Raw genomic sequence first — 21,915 nt, 5'->3', positions numbered from 1 at the left:
CATTTCGTATATTTTCGACGTCACTATTGATTCATATGAAATCTTCTATGAAGTAAAATATCGTAAAGCTCATTTTAAGTTCCCTTTACTTTCTTTTAAATAGAATAGAATTGCGTGGCGGTAGAAGATTGCATTTCTATTTGGCCCATCTTAAACTGTAAACGATGTAACCATCGTAAGAGTATCGCGTTTGATTCTCTTCGATTAGAAACGAAATTTTCCGCCATTTTATTCGGTGGGAAATCGCGGCAATTTTGCAACCGCATTTGTAAATGTCCTGGTAGCTAAAAAATGAAACAAATCAACAATCGGTCACTATACTTTATCTTTCTGCTTCGATTGCTCGGTTTCATCTATAATTCTGTTCTTACTTGAACATGATGAGAAAATAATATAGCATTCCATAGAGGTAGTAATTTGCTCAACAAGATCGATCCGCATTCTAATAAGGCCTCTAATAAGCTTAAGAAATGCAAGTTAAGCATTTCAGAGAGCTAAAAATTAAATTGTTTTTTTCATGTTGTTGCTTCAAGCTTATTTCAAATGTGTCAATTTAAGAAGATAGAATTTAAATAATACAGAGTAATATATCTTGTACTCACAGCTTTCGAATAAGAAACGAGTTGCAAAATGCATGGCGTTATCTTGCCCCAAAATTCTAACAAGATATTCATGGTGACATTGTGACTCTCGCTGTTTGTTGCATTATTCTTCGACATTTCTTCCAAATACATTGTCCAAAGCTAAAGTCAAAACGTAAAGCGCCGTTAATGCAAATTCAGTGCAGACTATAAATAATATTTCATAATCTAATGTATTATAAATATTATAATCTGAGGTATAAATACTTGGCAAAGAATGAACGCGTGGAAGAGCGAGGACATGTGAAGGACCGAGGTTTTCGATTGTTCTGGAAACCCCGAGAAAATGACTTGTATGTGATCTGCGATGTGGCAAGATACTTCTTGAGGTATCGGTTGCGCCAACGGTACCGTTGAATGAGAATGACTGTTATTGTTACTAGTATTCATTGCTATATGTGTAAGTGATCCTAGTAACAACCAGGATAAGAGTCTGATGTGGCCAATACAATCGACGTATTCACGAGCTCTAAAATGTTCACGTAAATTCAATTAGCTTCTATAATTGCATTAGAGAAAATCTTATTAATGATAGAAAATACAAAAGAGATGACTAATAGTGATAAAAATAGCTTACCCTTGTTGTATAGACGGCGCGGTGTATAACCACGGTAAGTAACGTGCTACGGCTCTGTTCTCTCTATTGTTGCCTCTCGTAATTTCTAAAGCTACGTATTGAGCAAGGCCACACTTCAACATCCCGCCTATCGTGTCTTCGTTTAATCCTGCTTGCATACCTTTGCTATAACTCTGAGAAAGAAATTCTTTAAGTGACGAGGAAAATTCATTTCTCAGAATCTTATTACGTTAACTAGCAATTGTAATTTAACACACACATGTGCATGTTAGATATATTACCTTGATTTTACTTAAAGTATGAAAGTCAGTTAAAAATTCGAGAACATCCGATAACTGATTCTTTAAAGATTCAGAGGCATTTGTATTGTAGATCGGCGACATATCTGTCTGAATATTATTTTCCATCGCTACACTATTAGGCAAGGATCCTCCAATATCCTGTATTAATTATGTTATTATTAATATCCTTTTAATTTATCAGTTTTTTTATTACAGACTAATTAGATTATATCTGAAGTTTAAATTAAAAAGCTTGATGCGATGTTATGAATATTACAATTACTTACTTGGAGCACAAATTGAAGCAATAATAAAAAGTTGGAGTCTGGTATTGTAATTTTAAATTTAATGGCCTGAATTAATTCGAATACAATCGTTCTTCCAAAAAAGTGTTTGTCACGATCACGAGTAAATCCTCTATGGCATAAATAGCACAAGTCTGTTAAATAACTATATTGCAATGTTGAGTTTTGTATAGCGTAACTTAATACTTTGGAGAATGGATCCAGCATTCCCTAAAAAAAATTTAGATACAACGCTAATTTAATTAAATATATTAATAAATAAGTCATATATTTTTTTTAATTAGTAATTCAATAGTAATAAAAACAAGAAAGTAGACTCTTACGTAATTTTACTGATTAAAGTACCTTTGATTGTTGAATTCCCGGAACCTTTAATATTGAAATCATAATTCGTAAGAGAGGAGTAATGTCTTCAATGGAAGGAAGCATAAGAACGAGTCTTCGAAATAATCCATCAAACTGTGTCAATAATCCACTCCATGTAGCCGCAGCAGGACCCAATCCTGCTTCCAATGGCAAACAATCCAAGTAACACGCAATATTATATAATATTATTGGCAGCCGTTCCAAGGGCAATGATTTTTTCATGTTTAATGTCTAAAATTAAATTTAATAAAATTGAATAATTAAACAGGGTAAAATTTACTTTTTATACTTTTTTATATATATAGTGTGATATAAAAAATTCACTTAGCGAGTTACAAAAGCAATTAAAAATTTTTTTTATGCGTAATACCTAATTAAATTACCTCAAGCAATAACTGCAATGGCGCGATTGGATTTAACTCGTTAAAATCGACCAAGGCTTGCGCAACACTTTTGAAAAACTGCAACCTTGTCGTTTCTGCAAGTTGAAAAAAGAGAATATATATATATAATAAAAGAGAACTAATTATTGAAATTTTCCAGGGAAATTGATGTTAGACAACAACTGTATTCATAAAATGAGTGACAATTATTGGAAAACCTTTCACAACATATACTTTTACACAAGGCCGGCGATTTCAATAAGGTCGGTCTGGAGCACTCCATACATACAAATTTCTAAGCTATGGAATTCTTCCATACATACGTCAAAACCTCGTCAAAAGTAAACACTAAATTAACACTTAATAAACATTTCATAAACACTTAATTAACACATAATTAGTTTCATTAAATTTTAATTAAAATACTATTAACAATTCCGGGTTCGTCGTGTTCTAATGAAAGGCCGTTTTCCACGCTTAGGCGTCTAAAAAATTTTCTTCAAGCAACAATGTTACAAAAATGTTTAAATAATATAGCAATTTTACACGTATATCAGGATATTGCCAAAGATTTCGAATTACTAATGAACAATTTTATAACTAAAAACAAAATAAGAGCATTTGCTTTATAAAATATGAAAAAAGAAAGAATAGTTTAAAATATTAATAACAATGTAAATAAGTGGCTCTTAAGATAAAAATAAATATTAATGTCAACCCTCCTCCTCGCCATCCTCCTCCAACCGAAACTCCATACATAGAAAAAATTTACTTCGCTAGCCCTGGCTCTTACATTAACAATTTCAGAATTAGAAAAATTATTTGAATTTTATGAGTCTATCAATATAACATTCTTACCATTCAAATGAGTCTGAAACATTTGCATAAATACTCCATTAGGTGCTAATTGGTGAAGAACGCATCTGAGAAATTGGTGCGCTACGCTAACCGCACCACCTGGAAGGTGCATATTTGTTTCACTTTGCCAGGGATACATTGTATTAAGAGAAACCCTATTATAAACAGGCAATACTTTAGTATTTTATTTCATTAACTTAAAAATATGGTAAAAATATAATATTTACTTGGTCACCACGCCGAGTATTTCTGGTAATAACGGTGCTGCTAGGGATGGTTCTCGATGAATGAACGTACCCAAAGTTATTATACACAATCCAAGTTCTTCATCGGAATATTCTTCTCTTATTGTTCCACACTCTGAACACCTGTAGTAATGTTATCAAATAAAATTTAACGTAATGCTAATAATTTTTAATAAAATAACAAGTAATATCTAATAACATCTAACATGTTAAACTATACCTATCGTAAACGCAATCATCGCCGATGCGAAATAAACTTTGCTTTAAATTAAAATCCGCATGATACGCTTGTTGAGAGACAAAGTCCAAGTTTTGTTGGACTTGTGGGCCAGACCTATCGAATAAGAGACAAATGTACGAATTAAAATATATTATCTGTATATATATTAGACATTTTTGTTACAAAAGTATTAATAACATAAGAAATTTACCAGGATTCCATTCGTCTCGCGTGAATAATCATATCTTGATCCGTTATAGCGGTGATCTTCCGTGCTCTATCACGTTGAATTCGAAATTGATCCTTCGACTTAATTTTCTGATCATGATCTGCTATTTTCGAGACGAAATCTCCAAGATCGATCGCAGGAGGGGATGATTCCAAAGCTACCTGTTTAATTAGCCTTCTCGGACTTGGCGATCTACTCGAATTAATTTCATTGCACGTCGGTACAAGTGATATTGACTGTGAATAATAAATAGAGGATATTTTATCTTTACAAATTTATTTTTCCTAAAAAATAAGTATCTATCTTGTGCGTTCGTAGATCACGCGAGATTACAAAATAATCAATAAAGAATGTATTCTTACCATATTATCAGATGTTCCACTATCCTGCTTCGAGAATATTGTATCACGTTTTGCATCTTCGTTCGATTTATTTATATCTAAGAGAGAAATATTTCAGAGTGATTGTGATAATTTACGATAAAACAATATTTAAATATTTGTTATCTGCTTATCGTTAAGGATTAGCGTACACAAACCTTCGACATCTGAAATATCGAGAGCTTGACGTACGCGATCGACTAAGCTGGGGAAATCTCTTTGAGGCCCGACCGGCAGTAATCGTTCCGGCGTTGGAAATTCCAGCTGGGAAACGCTATGCGGACTCGTAATATCGCTGGACATACAAGTTTCACTGTCTTGCTCAAATGAGGAACCTATAAAGTTGCAATTAATTTCAATTTTTCAGATTAGACAACCTTTCTACCATTTTATTTTGTTTGCATGATTAAATATCTATTTCCTTATCACTTTTACTTACTGACTGTCAAAATGTCCATTTTTGACAATGGTGATTCTGGAGAACCATATGTATCTTCGCATTTTAATACACGTTGCGCAGCTCGTGATCCTAATAAGAAATTGTTTATTTTATTTATCATTAATTAATAAAACAACAATACAAATTGCTTACCAGTTGCTCGAGCTATTGTCCCAATGGGAAGCAATCGTTCAACGGTCGGAGTAGTCATTAAAGGTTGCGGACCAGTAGGAGGATCACCTGTTTGCTGTCCATTCTCTGTACTTATGACTTGCGATGATATAGAAGAACTCAGTGCCGGTGAACTCGAATTATCGCTGTTCGTCACTGTAATTACTTGACAAGGTGAAATCGGCGATGTCGCTGTAATTGTGATCTGTTCCACATGTTTCTGTCTACCTAAATGTTTAGCGTTCAGAGGTTCAATGTAATTGATAGCTTCGACGGTTTTAACGACCGCTTTTTCTTTCTCTTTTTCTTTTTGTTTCTTCTCCTCCATTTCCGTCTCCTTTTCCGTTTCTTTCTCTTTCTCCTTTTCCTTATTCTTTTCTGTCTCTTTAGCCTTTATTTTTGGTAACTCAGGTCTAAAAATTTATAATGAAAGGAATATAAATATACATTATTAATATTAATAAAAATAAATATATTTATTATTACTAAAAAGTTGCATTGAATAGTAGCACTAAAAATATGTCTGGTCTTACTTTTGAATATGAGATATGCTGGTAGCAAGTGCTAAAGCGCTTGATAAATCGTATGTTTTCGACATGTCTCCGTTGTAAGGTAAACGTCCTTTGCCGTTTTTAGTCGACATAACTGGTTTAGGCAAGAATTTTGGAGGCTCCTGTTGTCCAGCGAGAAATGTGCTCGTTACCATCATTTTCACTCCTTCATATACGCTCCATTTCTTTTGAGGGCCGCTTTTACTTCCCTGGAGCAAATGATCACATATTTTTAATTCGCTAAATAAATTTTGATTATTTTGTATTTTATTATAAAAATATGAGAACAAAATTTCTCATTTTATTAAAAATTGGTTCTTTTTTACTATATATTATATACACTAATTATTTCATTTATAATAATTACTTGATTAACTTCATCTTCATTTCCGCCTAAAAACCATATAGGCTTCGTCACGGATTCTGCCTTTGACTTATTAATATTTTGATTGTTCGGTTCAGCCGTCCCCTCCAACACAATCGACATACGTGGTTCTTGAAGAAATGCGTTTCTGGGAACCGATTCTTCTAGTTCTCCAAGAGATCCTCCACTGCTGCCATGTAAGGTGCTGTCAGATTTTGGACTCTCAGGAATCGCTGCCAGCTCGGACTCCGTATCATCCGCATTGATCGAACTTCGCAAAAGTATTCGCAATAGCGACAAATTGTAACATGCCACTATTTATGTAAATAAAGATAGAAGCGTGTAATAATATTAACAAAATTCAACGTCTATTAAATATTATCTATAATAGAAGTAATACCGAAATAATATGATAAAATAACTGATCGCTAAATATGTATAAATAAATAAATAATCTTTTTTAGAAAAAAATATGCTAATAATTGCTATTAAATAAAATATGATTTTTATCTACTCTTTAACTATTTTCTGCAACTTTTCTCGTGAAAGAGTATCAATTATTTTAAGACGATGCTGGAGAGACGGCCGAACTTAATCGATGTCTGCTATATCTTATATATCGCTTGAACGTGAAGTTATGTACACTCAAATCGTATTTCTCATACCATTTCTCTTGTAAGCTTCAAAATCATAATTTGAAAGATACTTTTATAAATTAGTTAAATACGGGAAAGTATTTTTTGTTTGGATATATGTTTGCATTCGTTTATATATAGATATGTATGTGAAGAAAGAAAATCTATATGGTAACAGAAAACTGTAATTTAAAATTTTTGGGGGATTCTTATACCGGTTTGTACGTTTCCGCATTTATTTGTGTTTTTCCTTTTATTCTGGAGAAGGATTTTTTATTCTGTATAAGGAAAACAAAATAGTATGAGAAATACGAAATGAGCGTTCCGTCAGTAATTCCAGCATCCCCTTAAGGATCTAGTACGACTAGAAAATTATTGACCTAGTAAAATGTTTGTTGAAATAACGACACGCTGGACTATTATTCTCTTCCCAATGAGTTTCCATTTGTCCGTGCATCCCTCCAGGACTGCGTTGATGTACCGAAATTGGTGCGCGCATCGGCGGAGTTTCTGTGTCTATTTCTCCCACCGTGTTCGTTGTCAATTCATGTTCTACTCCGAGTGAGGGTTGAGATACATCTGAAAGATACATATATCGCTTTATAATTACTCTAAGATACGATATTTACGATCTTTTAGACTTGTTTAAATTCTGACCGCGAGATCTCGAAGGCGGTGCACCCATAACTATAGTCGCTGGTATTCTTCTGCATTGATGATGCTGAGTATTGAGCGTATTCAAAACTATCTTCACTAATGCTTGAAGCTGATTACACCATGGTTGTTGCCCATACTGACACTAAAACAATTTATAATATTATTAATGTGAAAATCTGTAATAATTTATTCGCGCAAAAATTTGTATCTTGTATAATTACTTGCAAAGATATTTATATTTATACTTATCATACATATAAGTTTCCTTAAAAAATCAAATTCTGCGAATTTTATTTTATTATATACATACATAATATATTTATTCATTGTAAAAAATAAAATGTTCATTTTAACTTAAAACCGTATAGTGGATTTTCTGAAACATGCACAAAAATGTTAATTTTAACATTCTGAGACACGCAAAAATGTTAAAATTAACATGTTTCAGAAAGTTCACTAAACGTCTTTAAATTAAAATTAATATTTTATTTTTTAAAGTGTTATTTTTTTATATAAGTTCCTCACCTTGTATAGAATAACAAGCAAAGACATCAACCAGGACCGCCTGATGTGTGGCTCTAAATACCAAAGACTGTAGTTCGGTGGTTGATGATCAGTTGGAGGTGCAGATTGCGGAGGGCAAGGGCAATATTGTAATATCGCCAAAACTGGTGGCGTCATCAGCCAGCCCATTATATGATTCTGGTCTAATAGTTGTGGCAAATTAGCAATGAAGACGTTAAACGCTGGTGACAACCTATAATAATTCTTGTTATAAATTTTATTAACAATATTTAAATACTAAATCTATATCAAATTTTATTAAAATAATAAAAAACAGAACAAATGTGAAGGAGATCTTTAAACAAACATTTAATGTATAATTTTAATTGAAGTTCGACGAAACTGGAAATTGTTTTATTTATTTGATTACAATATTTTTTAATGTTAAACTACCAACATAATTCAAATACTTACTTGTAATAATAATTAATATAATAATAATAATACAATAATGTTACGAAAATCTCACCTTAATCGTTGCGGAGTGGTATGGAAAGAGCGTTCAGTCTGATTGTATCCCAACAGAAGATATAAGTGCCGCAAGACTATACCCTGTGTTTTCGACATTGGTTTCTCATCCGTCGGATAGGCCTGATTGAATGATATCAATTTAAACAATGAAAAAAAGGTCGAGCATATAGTATAACACTAGTTCTTTTTAGTGAAAATTGTCTATATTAGTACAATTCTAAAAGATACAAATGTAAAATCTAGACGTTTTGGCTATGAATTTAGCCATCTCATTGTCAGTATAAAAAAAATAATACAATTTCATCAAATTAGTAAAAAAAAAAACGCAAGAGTAAATTGTCAAGAATTTCTTGAAGTTATTTATCCTTTTATTAGCAATTTATCCTTGCATCTTTTTTACTAATTTGATGAAAATATATTATTTCTTTTATACTGAAATGGCTAAATTCATAGTCGAAACGTCTAGACTTTACATTTGTATCTTTTAGAATTGTATTAATTATAGACAATTTTCACTAAGAAGAACTAGTGTTGTGCCATATGCTCGACCTTTTTTTTCTTTGTTATTTTAAAGCCACTTATTTTTCTATTGTATTTGATATCAATTTACAAAAATTAAATATGTAAGATTGAGAAAATGCTTTACTATTTTTAAATATTTTATACTAAATATATACATATATAATATATACATCAAAAGCTTCTTCTCTTTTCTTTTGCATTATGAAGATAGATCTACTAGGTTAATGATTTACCTCATCCTGTCTGGATAGAAATTGCATTAAGAGGAAGACTAGTAGATGCATAGTTTCTTTATCTGCTTCTTCAAGATCCACGATTTTGTGAGTATATCCTGGTAGCGTACTAGCTTCGTCGACCATGTTCAATGAATGTATGTGACCATCTGTAAAGTTTTCCAATATCAATTACGTTCTACAGTTTGAAAACATTTACCAAAAACAAGGAATAAGATCTACAAAGTAAGAATATTAATATTGACTATATTTCTATATCTATCACTTTTTACAATTCAAAGAATTAATTATAAAAATATAATGCTAAATAATTCATAAATTTACAATAAACAGAAAAGAAAGACATGCACATCACATATTACCTAAAGACTAAAACGATACATAAAGAAAAACTAAACTATAAATTCAAAGCTATATTTTGAAATTAATGTAAGAATAAAGAATTTTGTTTTATATTATATAAGGTATACAATTTGTCTTCCTTTCTGTAGATATCTTCCCAATTAAATCTATTTTCCAAAATGAAAAAGGATAATACTATTTTGAAAAAATCTTTATTATTAATTGTACATTGCAAAACATGCATTTAAAAGCGATTTATAAATCCTTTTATAACTCAATTTGTTTTACGATTTCGAAAGCAATAATTTTTATACTTTAAACATACATTAATAACAAGACATCACTAAAGCATTTCTGCGAATTTTGCAATTGGCTACTTACCGTTCGTCCTATTCGAACGATCCATCTGGAGTCGATTGCGTTAACATCCGTGTAATACAAACGAGCAACATATTTGCGCGTACATTTATGTCTCGTCTACAGCTACGCAGGCAACACACGCTACTCTACCTGGAATACTGTTATTAGGCGGGGTGGACCCCAACAACTGACCCAGTCCGAATCTCGAGCTCTTCCTTTTCAAGATCGGCGCGGAATACTGTCGGCTGTACACCTTTTCCTTTTCTGCGTGAAAGATGCGGAAAACAAAAGGAGAAAAGTAACACATAGTGTACAAAAGTAACATAGTCTGTGATGTGCGCGAAAAGGCGATAGGGATAAGGACTAGAGAAAAGCGAGAACGTTTAGGGCACATACCTTGCTTAGTGTCTTGTCGGGGTATCATCGACGCGGGTGCCGACATCGTTCGCTTGTAAGGCCATTTTGTCCCAAAACTCGCACTCAGCGTTTTTACGGAACTTGTTCCGCTACCATCAGACTGAGATAATGCTTCATGTGCGCGATGTAATTTCTTCATGAATACCTCGCTATTCATATCTGTATTTTTTAAATCTATAACAGAAAAGCTTACTCAAAACGTCGATATATTTATATAAGCAACACAATTTTTTAAATGTAATTTAGTGTAAAATGTCATAAGATGTTTTTTTTTATATTTTTCTCACTATAAAGGATGATACTAACCGCGCAAATAAGTCACATCCCCTGATTTCTCCAAGTTGATTTGAGCTTCAAGAAATAACGTATCAAATCGATTCAAGAAAAATTCCCACGTTAAGATACGTCGATCGCTAAGACTATTGTGTAGTTGATAAAGCGATTGCAATACCATTGGCCGGTCCACTATTACGGAATCAAATTGTGTTTCCAGGCATAAAATTAACGACTGAAATAAAATTATAATAGCTTGAATGTGAGAAATTATTTTTATCAAAATCCACAGAAATTATGTATATTAAATAATAAATAGAGACTCTAATCTTGAGAAAACATGATTGATCTTTAAAAATTCAATTTCAGATAGGTGAAGTTTTAAGCATCTGATAAAATTTACCCTAATTGCTGTATCATGAATAGTACCGAGGTACAAGGTAGCACGCTGCGCAACGTATACATTATTATCGTCCATACTTGTTATTAAATAACAGAACGCATTTGCTAATGCAGCTTGAAGACTTAGTATATTTCGCAATGGCGTTGAATCCATAAATCTCGCGATTAACGTAACGCGTTCGACTGAAATATAAGAGAATATCAATTTTTAAGAATTGTAATAAGTTAGAAAATAAAATAAATTAATAGATAAGAGAATATAAAATAAATTAATATACTATGCTAAAAAGATCCAATTAGAACAATAATAAATCAAGTAGTCAACTTATTATATGTGATTACCCGCGACGAATCTAACGCGCCAATCGGAATTGTGAAATTCTTCTTGTACAAGCCGCCAGAAAGTGTCGGTGCCGCAGGGTAATGTTACACAATGCAATAACAACGGAACGGTCACTTGGGCTATATGCGAATGCTCTGCGTTTAGAAGTTCCCATAAGCTGTAAAGGATAATAAATGATTGAGAAGATTAATTGAAACCAAGTTCTGGTATTTATAGTCATCTCCATAGAAAATATTTTAACAAATGTGGTTAATACATACTTTTTTATTAATAAATTCTCTTGGCACCATATGAAGAATCCTTGATGATCCTTCACCGCGGTATTAAACGCGTCACCATACAAGCACATTACATTCAAACACTGCAGCATATAGTAAAGAATGTCCGGTTTGTCGATCGTCATTATCTCCTGCAAATAAAATTTTTCGAAAATAATTTTTATTCATTTTAATTAAATAGTTTTGTAATTGTGAAATTTATTCTTGTAGTTATGGAATTATAAATATTATATGATTTGCGAACTGATTACTTAAATATATAATAGTTACAGTCAGCGTGTAAATAAATTAATAATCGTAATTCTATGTGCATATTGCATACGTCTTGTTAGGTCGCTGTAATTTGTCGTACAGTGAAATACCTTCAGTAATTTATGAATATATTGAAGTTGTTCCGGTAGTTCTTCTATTGTAAAACGAAACTTCCCTACGGAGGTATGCCAAAAGTCATCCGAATCAGCTTCCGGACTTAAACTCACAGGTTCATCGTTTTCACCTATCAGATGTGGTTTTGCCACGCTCACTGTTGCGGTAGCTGAAAAAATATGTGTATATATATACACATCAATAATTATATTTAATTATATTATTATATAAATGCACAACACACACACACACACACATATATATATATATATATGGTGTGTGTTGTGCATTTATATAATAATATAATTAAATATAATTATTGAAAAGTTGTGATACAGATCAAGTATTGACTCACCGACGTCTGTTTCTGATAGTGTAACCGTTCTCGCGACTGCAGACATAATCTTCTCCGTTGGCATGATAGCTGCGAGATCCAGCTGTTCCGAAACTGTCTCTACTGTCGCTGTCATAATCTGTTCGAAGAACTGACATAAACGATCAAAATAGCTATTCCGATAACATAGATTAGCCTACCGTGTCTTTGTGATCGGGCCGTGTCGTAGAAGAAGAGACAGAGAGAGAGAAGCGCATACTGACACATATACACAATTAAGACAGTTTTAAGTAGCATGCTGCTTTATTAATGAAGGATTGTGTAAGACATAGTGACGTTATAGAAACAACATTTTTTTAGTGATGTTTATCTCATTGAAGATTAAAGAGCATATTTCTTTTTATATTCTTTTTCCGTTTTTAATAAAGTCATAGAAATTTAATTGTCAATGAGACATACATCAAATATGTTATTAATGTTTGAGATTGAGTTTTGCCATTTTAAAGTTTATTTATTAAGAGACGTACGTGTGGCATATGAACTAAGACTCCGCCGACAGAATGCATTTCTGGTACTGGCATGTTGATGACCACATCTGGTTTCGAATCACCCTTCTTTGTTGTTTCCGGGGAACTTTTGCGAGCGTTATCATCCGCATTTTCATCCACAATTGTCTAAAAAATATAAAAATTTATTAATTTTCTCTCCATTTCACATATGATATTAAAACATTGTAATATTGCAAAAATTAGTTATTATTTATAAATATTCATTTATTGTACCATTTTACTATAACTATACATAATAATTATCCATTAAATTAAAATTATAAAGTCAACTAACATCGGGAGGATACGCCGGATTTTCTGGTGCCATGTAAGTAATCAATTGTAGACATAGTTGGTGCCAGATTACCCTTGACTCGCAATAAGAGCATTCGATGTCCGAAGTATTATCGCAGACGTGAGAGTTGTTCCAGTTAGATGCAACTATGGACTTCATTAAATGGCAAGCATCTCGACAGACCCGTGTATTAATTCCGGTATGCTTGTCTACATTTTGAAGTTCCATCTGTCAAAATCAAAATTTTTTATTTTGCTTTTGTTACATGAGAATAAATAATGAAAGATTTTGTACATAATTAATATACAAAATATATAAATACATATATATAGGGCGTATAAGAGTCAAGAATAATAAAATATAAAATATGTATATTTTAAAAAATAATAATAAAACAATTAAATAATATTATAGGCCTATAATAAAATAACATTTTTCATCATTACTACAATTTTGTTACAAAATACTCTTTTAAATATTTATATATCACCTGTTTCAATAGTATGTCAAGCATAAGAATACAACAAGATAAATTAAGTTCTGCGTTCGTCATAAATTCGTTGTGTCTCGGTGTTGGTACTACATCATCGGAAAGTGGTGTTGATTTCCCCGAATCATTTTCCACTATGGGACCTAAACAAGTTAAAACCATGCTTAAATCTCAACTACGGTTGTATGAAAATTATATCTAAGTTCTAAAATGTCATGTTAAAAATATAGAATGCAAGTGAACCTCTTACAGTGATTGTTATAAAGAAAGGTTCAAAGCTTTTTTTATCTACAATTTAAAATCTCATAGTACTAATATACTTTTATCCAAAAAAATTTTCTCTTCAGGTCCAAATAATCCGTATAGTCGATGGTAAAAATTACACATCAAATTTATAATTTTAAATAATAAACCGCAAGTGGAGCCTTCTTAATTAAAATAAAATTAATATTTCTATATCAATTTTTTCGGCAAAAGTTTTATTAAGATAGTGATAACCAGTATAATAATAATTATTATAATTACATACATGTAATGTTTACATCATCTTCCTTCGTAGACTTGCTTAGATTTAATTCTGACTCTGCCGAGTTCATCGACTGCATAACGGCTACTCCATCGCTAAATATTGAAAATAGTTGATCCAAGGGTAATGTTATTTCCAACATGGTAAGCGTTTGCAACCAGTGAAGGGCCTGTTCTTGCACTTTAGCACTCGTATTGACGAATCGTTTTGCTATAAAGTTATACATTTTCTTCACGTCAAATCCTAAAGAATTCATGTCCCGATCCAAGATCTTGCTGTAATATAAATTGATAAATATTTTCCGTATAAACTGAAAATTTCAAATATATGTAAGCATTTTCTTGAAATAAAATGAATACCTCAATATTATCTTCAGCTCCTGAAGTTCATTTTCTGGAACGTCATTTACCACTGCTTCCATCCAGTGCGGCATCACGTAATCCCATACGTCAGGCGTAATCACTTCGTACGGTACCAGACAAAACAGCCGATGTAGTCCGTCTTTTAAATGCGATGTCCGAGAAGCCAAGGTTTCCCTTTCAGCAGAAAAATAAGTGATATTAATTTTGTCAACATGATTCAATTGTAATTGTAAATATTATAATAATGTTCATTATAAATTTCATATATAGGATATTTCTTAAATCCGCCCATGAATCATATAGCGCCATTCCTGACAAAAAACTGAGTTAAAAAATTCTCTATTATTTTGAAATTTTCGCAATAGTTAATGAAATTTAGGTTGGGGAAAAAGTCATTTTACATATATGTAACATTTACGTAATGTATTTCCAACCCATTGCGAAATTATATCATTCGATAGAGCAAAGTTTCAGCTTTAAGAATCTGTTTTTTAAATTGCAGTTCGATGATTTTTAAGGAAGTCAATCGAGCAATCAAAATCAGAATGCTCCTTTATTTAACTCGCAAATAATTCAGGGACAACAAATCGTAGAAATTAAAAAAAATTGATTTTGCAAAGAAAGCTTCAAGTTTTCGTAAAAGCCCCATAAAGTGAAAAGAAAATTTTCATATTTTCCAGCTCATAATTTTTTATATGCAAAAAATTACTAAACTCAAAAAATATAGTAACTTTTCAAAACAGATTTCAAGCTTAAAAACCCTTTTTTAAATTTAAATTTTATTAAATAAAAACATTGTAAAATAAAGGTTTTTTTATATATATGTAAAAAGACTTTCCTCAAATAAAAAACTGAGTCAAAAAACCCTCTACCATTTTACAACTTTCGTAATAGTTAATGATTGAATAGCCGGATACGCATTTATTCGACAATTTTTAGAAATTAATATTTCATCAACCACATACATTGCAAAAAACACAAAATTGTAGAGAACTTTTTGACTCAGTTTTTGATCAGATATATAACGCTATATGAGCGGACTCTAAAAAAATCATGCGTATATAATCAAAGTTATGTAAAGATTTTATTTAAAAATGCAAATCTCGGCTTTACCAATGACCTCCAACCCTGACGTAATCCGCAGGATGTGGTAGAAGACAGGAAATGAATACTTCATAGTGCGTTTTCATAACTTCCGAGAGCCAGTCGCAAACGTACTCCGTTTTTAACTTCTCAAGCGCGCTTTCCGCCTGGCCTGAAATATTTTTAATCGTTTGAGAAATTAATTATAAAATAGCAAAAGTATTAAAATTACTACAGGAATACTATTATGACTCATCATTAAACTATCAATTTAACAACATACAACACACGATTGGAACACATGAACAGATTTGACATTTATTGTTATCCCGAATTTTGGCATGCAGTAATGCGCGAGGCAACACTTTTCAAAATATTGACATTTAAGTGCAAATTTCAAATATGTGTCGAGTTGTGTGTTAACATCTTTGATACATTGCATGCAATTTTTATCAATGAAGTCTCGAATTAATATATTTTCGTTCAATTCGCGTACGACGGAATATACAATATTAAATTCGGCTAAATATTTCAGGCGTATTTTGGTTAATTTCAGAAACAAATATATCCAAACATCGACATATAATGTTTTTCTTGAGACAAACATGAAAGCTAACAACATATATTTTACATGTACAGTGTGTATACAGTGGATGCTTACATCTTGTACATCTTGGCAACATATTTAGCCGACATACCACGCTACTACCTACGTCTGGCTCTCTACGTCTACTTGAGTAAAGTGTATATATGCAAAGTGTTAAATTACCAACAGAAAAGATAAGGTGTATAAGTCTTTTTTCAATACCATCGAAACAGTAGGCAGTGACATGAAACCAATGAAATAACATTGATAATAAACGGCCCAGTATTTCAACCGGGGTATCTTCGTTAGGGGTACAAAGTCCCACTAGCAGCCATACGCCGTATCTGCCGAGGAGCTGTCGTTCCTCTAAGCTTGTAGGGTCGCAATGACCGAATGTACTCCCGATACCTCCAGCACCGGTACTACTTGCACCACTGGTACTTCCTACGAATCCTATGCCACCCTTATTGCTAGTACTAGCACTTATATCTGTGTCCCGATTGCTATCGATACTTATCGGTTCAGCTTCTCTGAGCAAACTGCAAAACAAAAATAGCATGTCTAGCTGGGCATTGATTGTGTTCTCGAAATGAGGTGAAAATTACATAAGTGAGTAAATTTATTAGAATATTAATATTTTAATTGATCAATATAGTGAATCTGTTTTTACTTTTGTAATTTTCACGTCATTTTAAAATACACAATCGACTCCCTAAACTTGCAGTTTTGGATTAGAGAAAGTCTTTTGATATGGTAGAAATTTAATTGATTTTACGTGCCACTGTAACATATCAAGTTATTCATTGTTGGAAAGGTGTTATTTCATATGACATTTTGAAATAGATTGATCATAGATTTGAACAATACTGACGCATTCAATCAAATTTGAACATGAGTGAAACTCAGAAACATTTTCAACATATTTTATGTTTTTATTATAAAAAAAAAGGAAAGAACGCTATGCAAGCCGTAGAAAAAAATTTGTCGTGTTTATGAAGAGAATGCTCTAATTATCATACAATAACGAATTGGTTTCGTCGATTTTGAGATGGAAATTTTTATGTCAAAGATGCACGTTCTGGTCGGTCTAATGTGGAAAATGTCGACATTTTCCAAAAAATTGAAAAAAATCGTCATGTGAGCAGCTATGACATAGCTAAGGAGTTCTACACCGATGATTCTACTCGAAAAATGGCATAAGGTCATCGATCAAAACGGCAAATATTGTATTTAATAAAAGATTTATAAACAATTAAAAAATATGTTTTAATTATGCTCCAACTTGTAAAAGGACTTTTTCCCTAACCCAATTATCACTTATGATTATGGTTACAGCTTGCCTGACAATCGCTTGAACCATGTAAGTTTGCGCTTGCGGGTCCAGCTGCGAAATGTGCGGAAGCGCCATGTGATAAACGTGATCACCGCCACGGCGATTGTTATGACGAATACTGTGACATTGCTGACAATATCGTATAGGATGATTTCCATTGTAACTTGCGCATTCTGTCGAAAAGCAAACACTAATAGCTGATTTATCCGTCCCTCTACAATTCTGATAAAAAAACAGAAGATAAAGATTTAAATACTCGAGCGACCCTGTACATTATGTGTAATAAATTGAATTCTCTCAGAGTCAACGTGTTCACCTTGTTCTCGCAAACCATGGACACCTGTTGCATTGGATGCAAAATGTCATAAAACATTTGATTTGGGTGCTCCCGATGAATCTCATTTGCGCATTCGATGCAAAGATAAAGAGGAGGCGGAGATTCAACAGCATACGTGATTGAAATGTCGTGATTGTAACAGACTTTTGCAGCTTCCGCATTGCCGGCATTCGGACAGCTATCTCGTTGACATACGAACGGGGTGAAATCGTCTGGAATGCAAATAATAATAGTTTTATACATTACAGTAATATGATTTTTGTGGAATTTGTTCATTATCTCTCGCTTGCGTGTACATCGATATATTTAATATATAATATTTTTATATTTTTTTGTACACAATGAACTGATCGTTAATGCAAAACACATGTTCACAAAAATAAAATTTAATATATTAAACAACCTATATGTAATCGTTTAATATATTAAATTTTCTGATGGAACCAAGGAAGCTTTAATACGCTGATACTGCAATGTATGTATATATACACGAATACAATTTTAAATTACATTTTACTATGTATATCTTGTATGTTATCTTGTATTTTTGAGTGGATCCTTATAACAATATTCCGACATAACTTTTACTGTGGTAATACTATAATTCTTATTAAACCAGTGCTTAAACCATGAAAAGAGTTAATTTTTACTATAATACGCAAACAATTATTTGCTAGGTATATATTTTTTATTATCTTTACAATACTAACTTTTATTCAACAAGGTTTGATTTTGTAATAAAAAATTTTTACTATGAAAAGTGTAAAAATTACTTTATATTATTGTTTTAAAAAAAATTGTTATTTAAACTTATAATTTATTAAACTTATAACACGATGATCCGCAGCTTCTATACCACATTATAGTAATTTTAAATATAAAATCTTCGTGTACATAAATCATATACTTTATATTTTTATTAAGTATTTTAATTTTAAATTTAATACTTACTAGCAAATTTCACTAACACCGCACGACGATCGAATAAATTTGGATTAAACGAAGGCCAATAATAAAACAGCAATTTCGCAGCTGACGCTCTTGCTGACGCGGTGCCGTAAGCAATAACGCAAAGAATGTCTTTCACTACTCCTGGTTTCAGGGCCATTAAACACTCCAGCAATTGACAGTGATGCGCTAAAAAAAAGGAGAATGTACTTTTTCGTAGTACGCATACATCTACAAATTTAATATTTTTATTCACACGAACACACACACTTTTGTAATAAGATTTTAAAAAAGCGCGCATGCAAAAGTACTAACATAAATTATTTTATTTGTTATAATTTTGAACTATAATTTTATAAATTAAATGTATTAATTTCATACTTGTATTAATTTCATACTTTTCCTTGTGTCATATATATATATGTATATGATACCTGGATTATTAGAATACTGAAACACCATCATTATAACAGCAGCCACCGATTGACTAGCGGCACTTTCGTCTCCAATTTCAGGTTTCCTTGCTGAAAGTTAAAATATTTATAATAAAAACCTCTAAAAATATTTTCTTCTTCTACCATTAGCTTTTAAGTACTACAATAAAATCTGAATAATAGAAATGTAGCTGCGAGCTAATCTGGATAACGTCATCTCATAAAAATAAAAGTATTAATCTATTTGGTATATATTATATATGTATATGTATAGATGATTGAAGCTTATGTTTAAATTAATTATTAATAAAATGCGCACTATTCTACGTTTTATCAACTGATTTTTTAGTTGGCAAGCTAATTTTTCACTTAATGGAAAAGCTCATATCGGTAAAATATTAAAATTTTTTTCTACACTCACATTCCCTCCCGGCAGCTGTTATTCTCTCTTAGAAAGACGAGTGAATGTGTGCTTATCATATAATATACATAGTTCAAATAATACTGATATAAATATAAATGTAATAGAAAAACTCACTGATGGTGAACGGTAAAATGTAAAAACAGAGATAATTGACAATTTCTTCGTGCAGCTCCACTGGAAGTACTGATATCGTACTGGCAGTTAAGTACGATAAATTGTCGATTAGATCGTGATCCAAGAACAGCAGCATACATGCTAGACATTGCAGCAAGGCTTTCCCAAATGCTAAAAAAAGATTAATGTAAAATCATATCATATATATAGTCATTGGACTGGATCTTAGCTGTAGCAAATAATATTTATTATTGATTTTTTAATATTAAAAAAAAAGGACTTTTTTATAGAAGATGTCAAAAATCATTTTATTAAAATCAGAGGTAATACTACATTTCTCGAAAGTTTATCCACAATTACACATATTTATTATATAATGTATATGTGTATATAGAATTAAGAATTGCTTGAATATTCTATAAGAAAATTTACCGGTTTATAAACAAATTGTAATCTAATTATTGAAAGTAAATAAAATGTAAAATTTCTATCGATTTTTATTTAAACCACATAAAGGATATGTAAAATTAAGTTTTATAATATGTGCTATTTTCTCGGATAATTGTTAGAGAAAGTAACGAAATCTTTTCTAGAATTGGTTAGAATTATATATCTATATAAATCGTTATGAGTTAACTGCACTTCTAATTTTTCGTCTTGTGTAATATATAATAGTATATATTTTTAATAATAATAAAATGATGAAGAGATAAACCTGGCAGGCCAATGTGGATCAACGGTGTAACGTCGATCATCTGCGTCAATGCATTATAAAGCTGCTTGTAATCCAAATTTGGGAACAAAGCCATTCGTTCTCCATCGAGTTGTTGCGATTTGATCATATCGAATGGCGATACGGATGATTCTTTTAACAGACCTAAAAATATTTATTGCTATATTTAGTATACTTCATTAGATTATTTAAGCCATTATGTTGAAAAACAATAACACATGTATTCGTATTATATATAGATATGTATTGTAATATAAAGGAAAGTTTGATAAGAATATTTAAAAAAAGAGAAGATTAATATTACTGGTTGTACAAGTATTGTAATATATAATTATAAAAATAAATAAAACCAATTTGTTATACACAATTTGTACACCGATCACTTACATAGTAAAGTTTGAGAAAAATATTTCAATATATTTGCGATATCTAAACCAGAAGGTATCGGTTGAGTTCCATAAAGTAACCGTTGATAAGCGTCGTGTAGACTAGCGAGTTTTAGACTATCTGTAAATTAAAAATTTTATAAAATATTAAAAAATTTCTAAAAATTGTTCTCTTACATTTGAAAACGGTATCTATTTGTTAAAATTAATTAATAGATACATATTACTATTATTATTAAAAATAAATACAGTTATAAATTACAACAAAAATTTATTTCAAAAATAATGTATGGTAAACATATGGTTATAATTACATGATGCGTATCTCGTCCCCATCATGCCAATTTAACTGAGCAGGCTCACATTTTCACACACCGGGATGCATTGGATCGCAATTAAACTCTCTTTCTGACAATAAAGTTCTAAGATAACTTGATGTGAAGAGAATTATCTTGAAAAATAATATCTTCAATATTTCTTCGGAATAAACAGCTGGCCAAGTTCACGACTGGAATCATCCCCAACTATCGTAAGCTGCAAAGACAAGTGAAGACGAACGAGGAAAACGGACGTGCGCGCATTTTCGTATTGATCCATTTGGGGAACGCTCTGCGATACTGCGCATTGATATTTTTCGTCATTCCTCATTTACTCTTAAATAAAACCAATACATATTCGTGGGAGTAATAAAAAAACTAACTATATATTATTTAATTATAAATGTATATTAAAACTGCGATATATATTATTTAGATTATCCAGTTAAATTTTAATTTGCATATAACTTTAGTTTTGTTATTATCGCTATTTTAATTTTATTTAACAGAGTTAAAGATTTTAATAGTAAAATATATATAAATTCCATTTAACAGAATTTGTTAAATGGAATTTATATATTTTACTATTTTTAAGAGAATTTAATTGACGTTTGTAAATAACATTAAAAATATGAAATTTATAAATAAATGTGTGATAAAATCACTTAGTATCTATTATTTCTCTTCAAAATTTTAGATTTTATTTTTCCTAAACAATTCATATATAAAAAAGATATTTTTAGTTTGAAATTAAAAAATCTCGATCAAATTTGGCCGTTGACGACCCGTCGC

At 31.3% G+C, this 21,915-nt stretch overlaps 1 protein-coding gene across 3 annotated transcripts; it reads right to left on the bottom strand.

Annotated features, from left to right (window-relative positions):
- Positions 1-24: 24 nt before the first annotated feature.
- Positions 25-21,330, bottom strand: unc79 (UNC-79 domain-containing protein). 3 transcript variants are annotated; one of them, XM_018544656.1, is made up of 47 exons: positions 21,121-21,330; positions 20,808-20,927; positions 20,403-20,564; positions 19,688-19,858; positions 19,150-19,239; positions 18,719-18,904; positions 17,747-17,979; positions 17,438-17,652; positions 16,320-16,636; positions 15,542-15,683; positions 14,426-14,602; positions 14,070-14,341; positions 13,541-13,683; positions 13,051-13,278; positions 12,735-12,881; positions 12,229-12,358; positions 11,870-12,042; positions 11,490-11,638; positions 11,229-11,386; positions 10,888-11,069; positions 10,518-10,719; positions 10,191-10,385; positions 9,987-10,058; positions 9,093-9,241; positions 8,336-8,457; positions 7,828-8,059; positions 7,303-7,444; positions 7,026-7,224; positions 6,014-6,281; positions 5,629-5,855; positions 5,078-5,508; positions 4,925-5,014; positions 4,644-4,820; positions 4,468-4,544; positions 4,088-4,341; positions 3,877-3,990; positions 3,639-3,779; positions 3,412-3,566; positions 2,554-2,648; positions 2,150-2,401; positions 1,787-2,014; positions 1,500-1,658; positions 1,219-1,391; positions 849-1,110; positions 603-743; positions 372-494; positions 25-284 (listed from the first exon to the last, which is right to left on the bottom strand). In XM_018544656.1, the coding sequence occupies exons 1-47, from the start codon at positions 21,143-21,145 to the stop codon at positions 96-98; spliced, it is 8,289 nt and encodes a 2,762-aa protein (XP_018400158.1). In that variant the 5' UTR covers positions 21,146-21,330; the 3' UTR covers positions 25-95. The 3 variants fall into 3 exon arrangements, with proteins under 3 accessions (XP_018400158.1, XP_018400156.1, XP_018400157.1); XM_018544654.1 differs by lacking the exons at positions 17,438-17,652; positions 17,747-17,979; positions 18,719-18,904; ... (3 more) ...; positions 20,808-20,927; positions 21,121-21,330 and having other exon boundaries at positions 12,229-12,346; positions 16,320-16,448; XM_018544655.1 differs by lacking the exons at positions 16,320-16,636; positions 17,438-17,652; positions 17,747-17,979; ... (4 more) ...; positions 20,808-20,927; positions 21,121-21,330 and adding an exon at positions 16,281-16,289.
- Positions 21,331-21,915: the final 585 nt, after the last annotated feature.

Source organism: Cyphomyrmex costatus, unplaced genomic scaffold (genome assembly GCF_001594065.2).
Source record: "Cyphomyrmex costatus isolate MS0001 unplaced genomic scaffold, Ccosl1.0 scaffold455, whole genome shotgun sequence".
NCBI classification, from domain to species: domain Eukaryota; kingdom Metazoa; phylum Arthropoda; class Insecta; order Hymenoptera; family Formicidae; genus Cyphomyrmex; species Cyphomyrmex costatus.
Note: the sequence above shows the minus strand (reverse complement) of the source record. Positions and strands in the feature narration are given on the sequence as shown.

Coding starts and splice junctions, on each gene's coding strand:
- unc79 (XM_018544656.1), bottom strand. CDS start 21,145: ATGATGGGGACGAGATACGCATCAT. Junction 17,980..18,718: donor GGTGTTAGTGAAATTTGCTA/GTAAGTATTAAA, acceptor TTTGCATTCCAG/ACGATTTCACCCCGTTCGTA. Junction 14,603..15,541: donor GTCAGGGTTGGAGGTCATTG/GTAAAGCCGAGA, acceptor TTCTGCTGAAAG/GGAAACCTTGGCTTCTCGGA.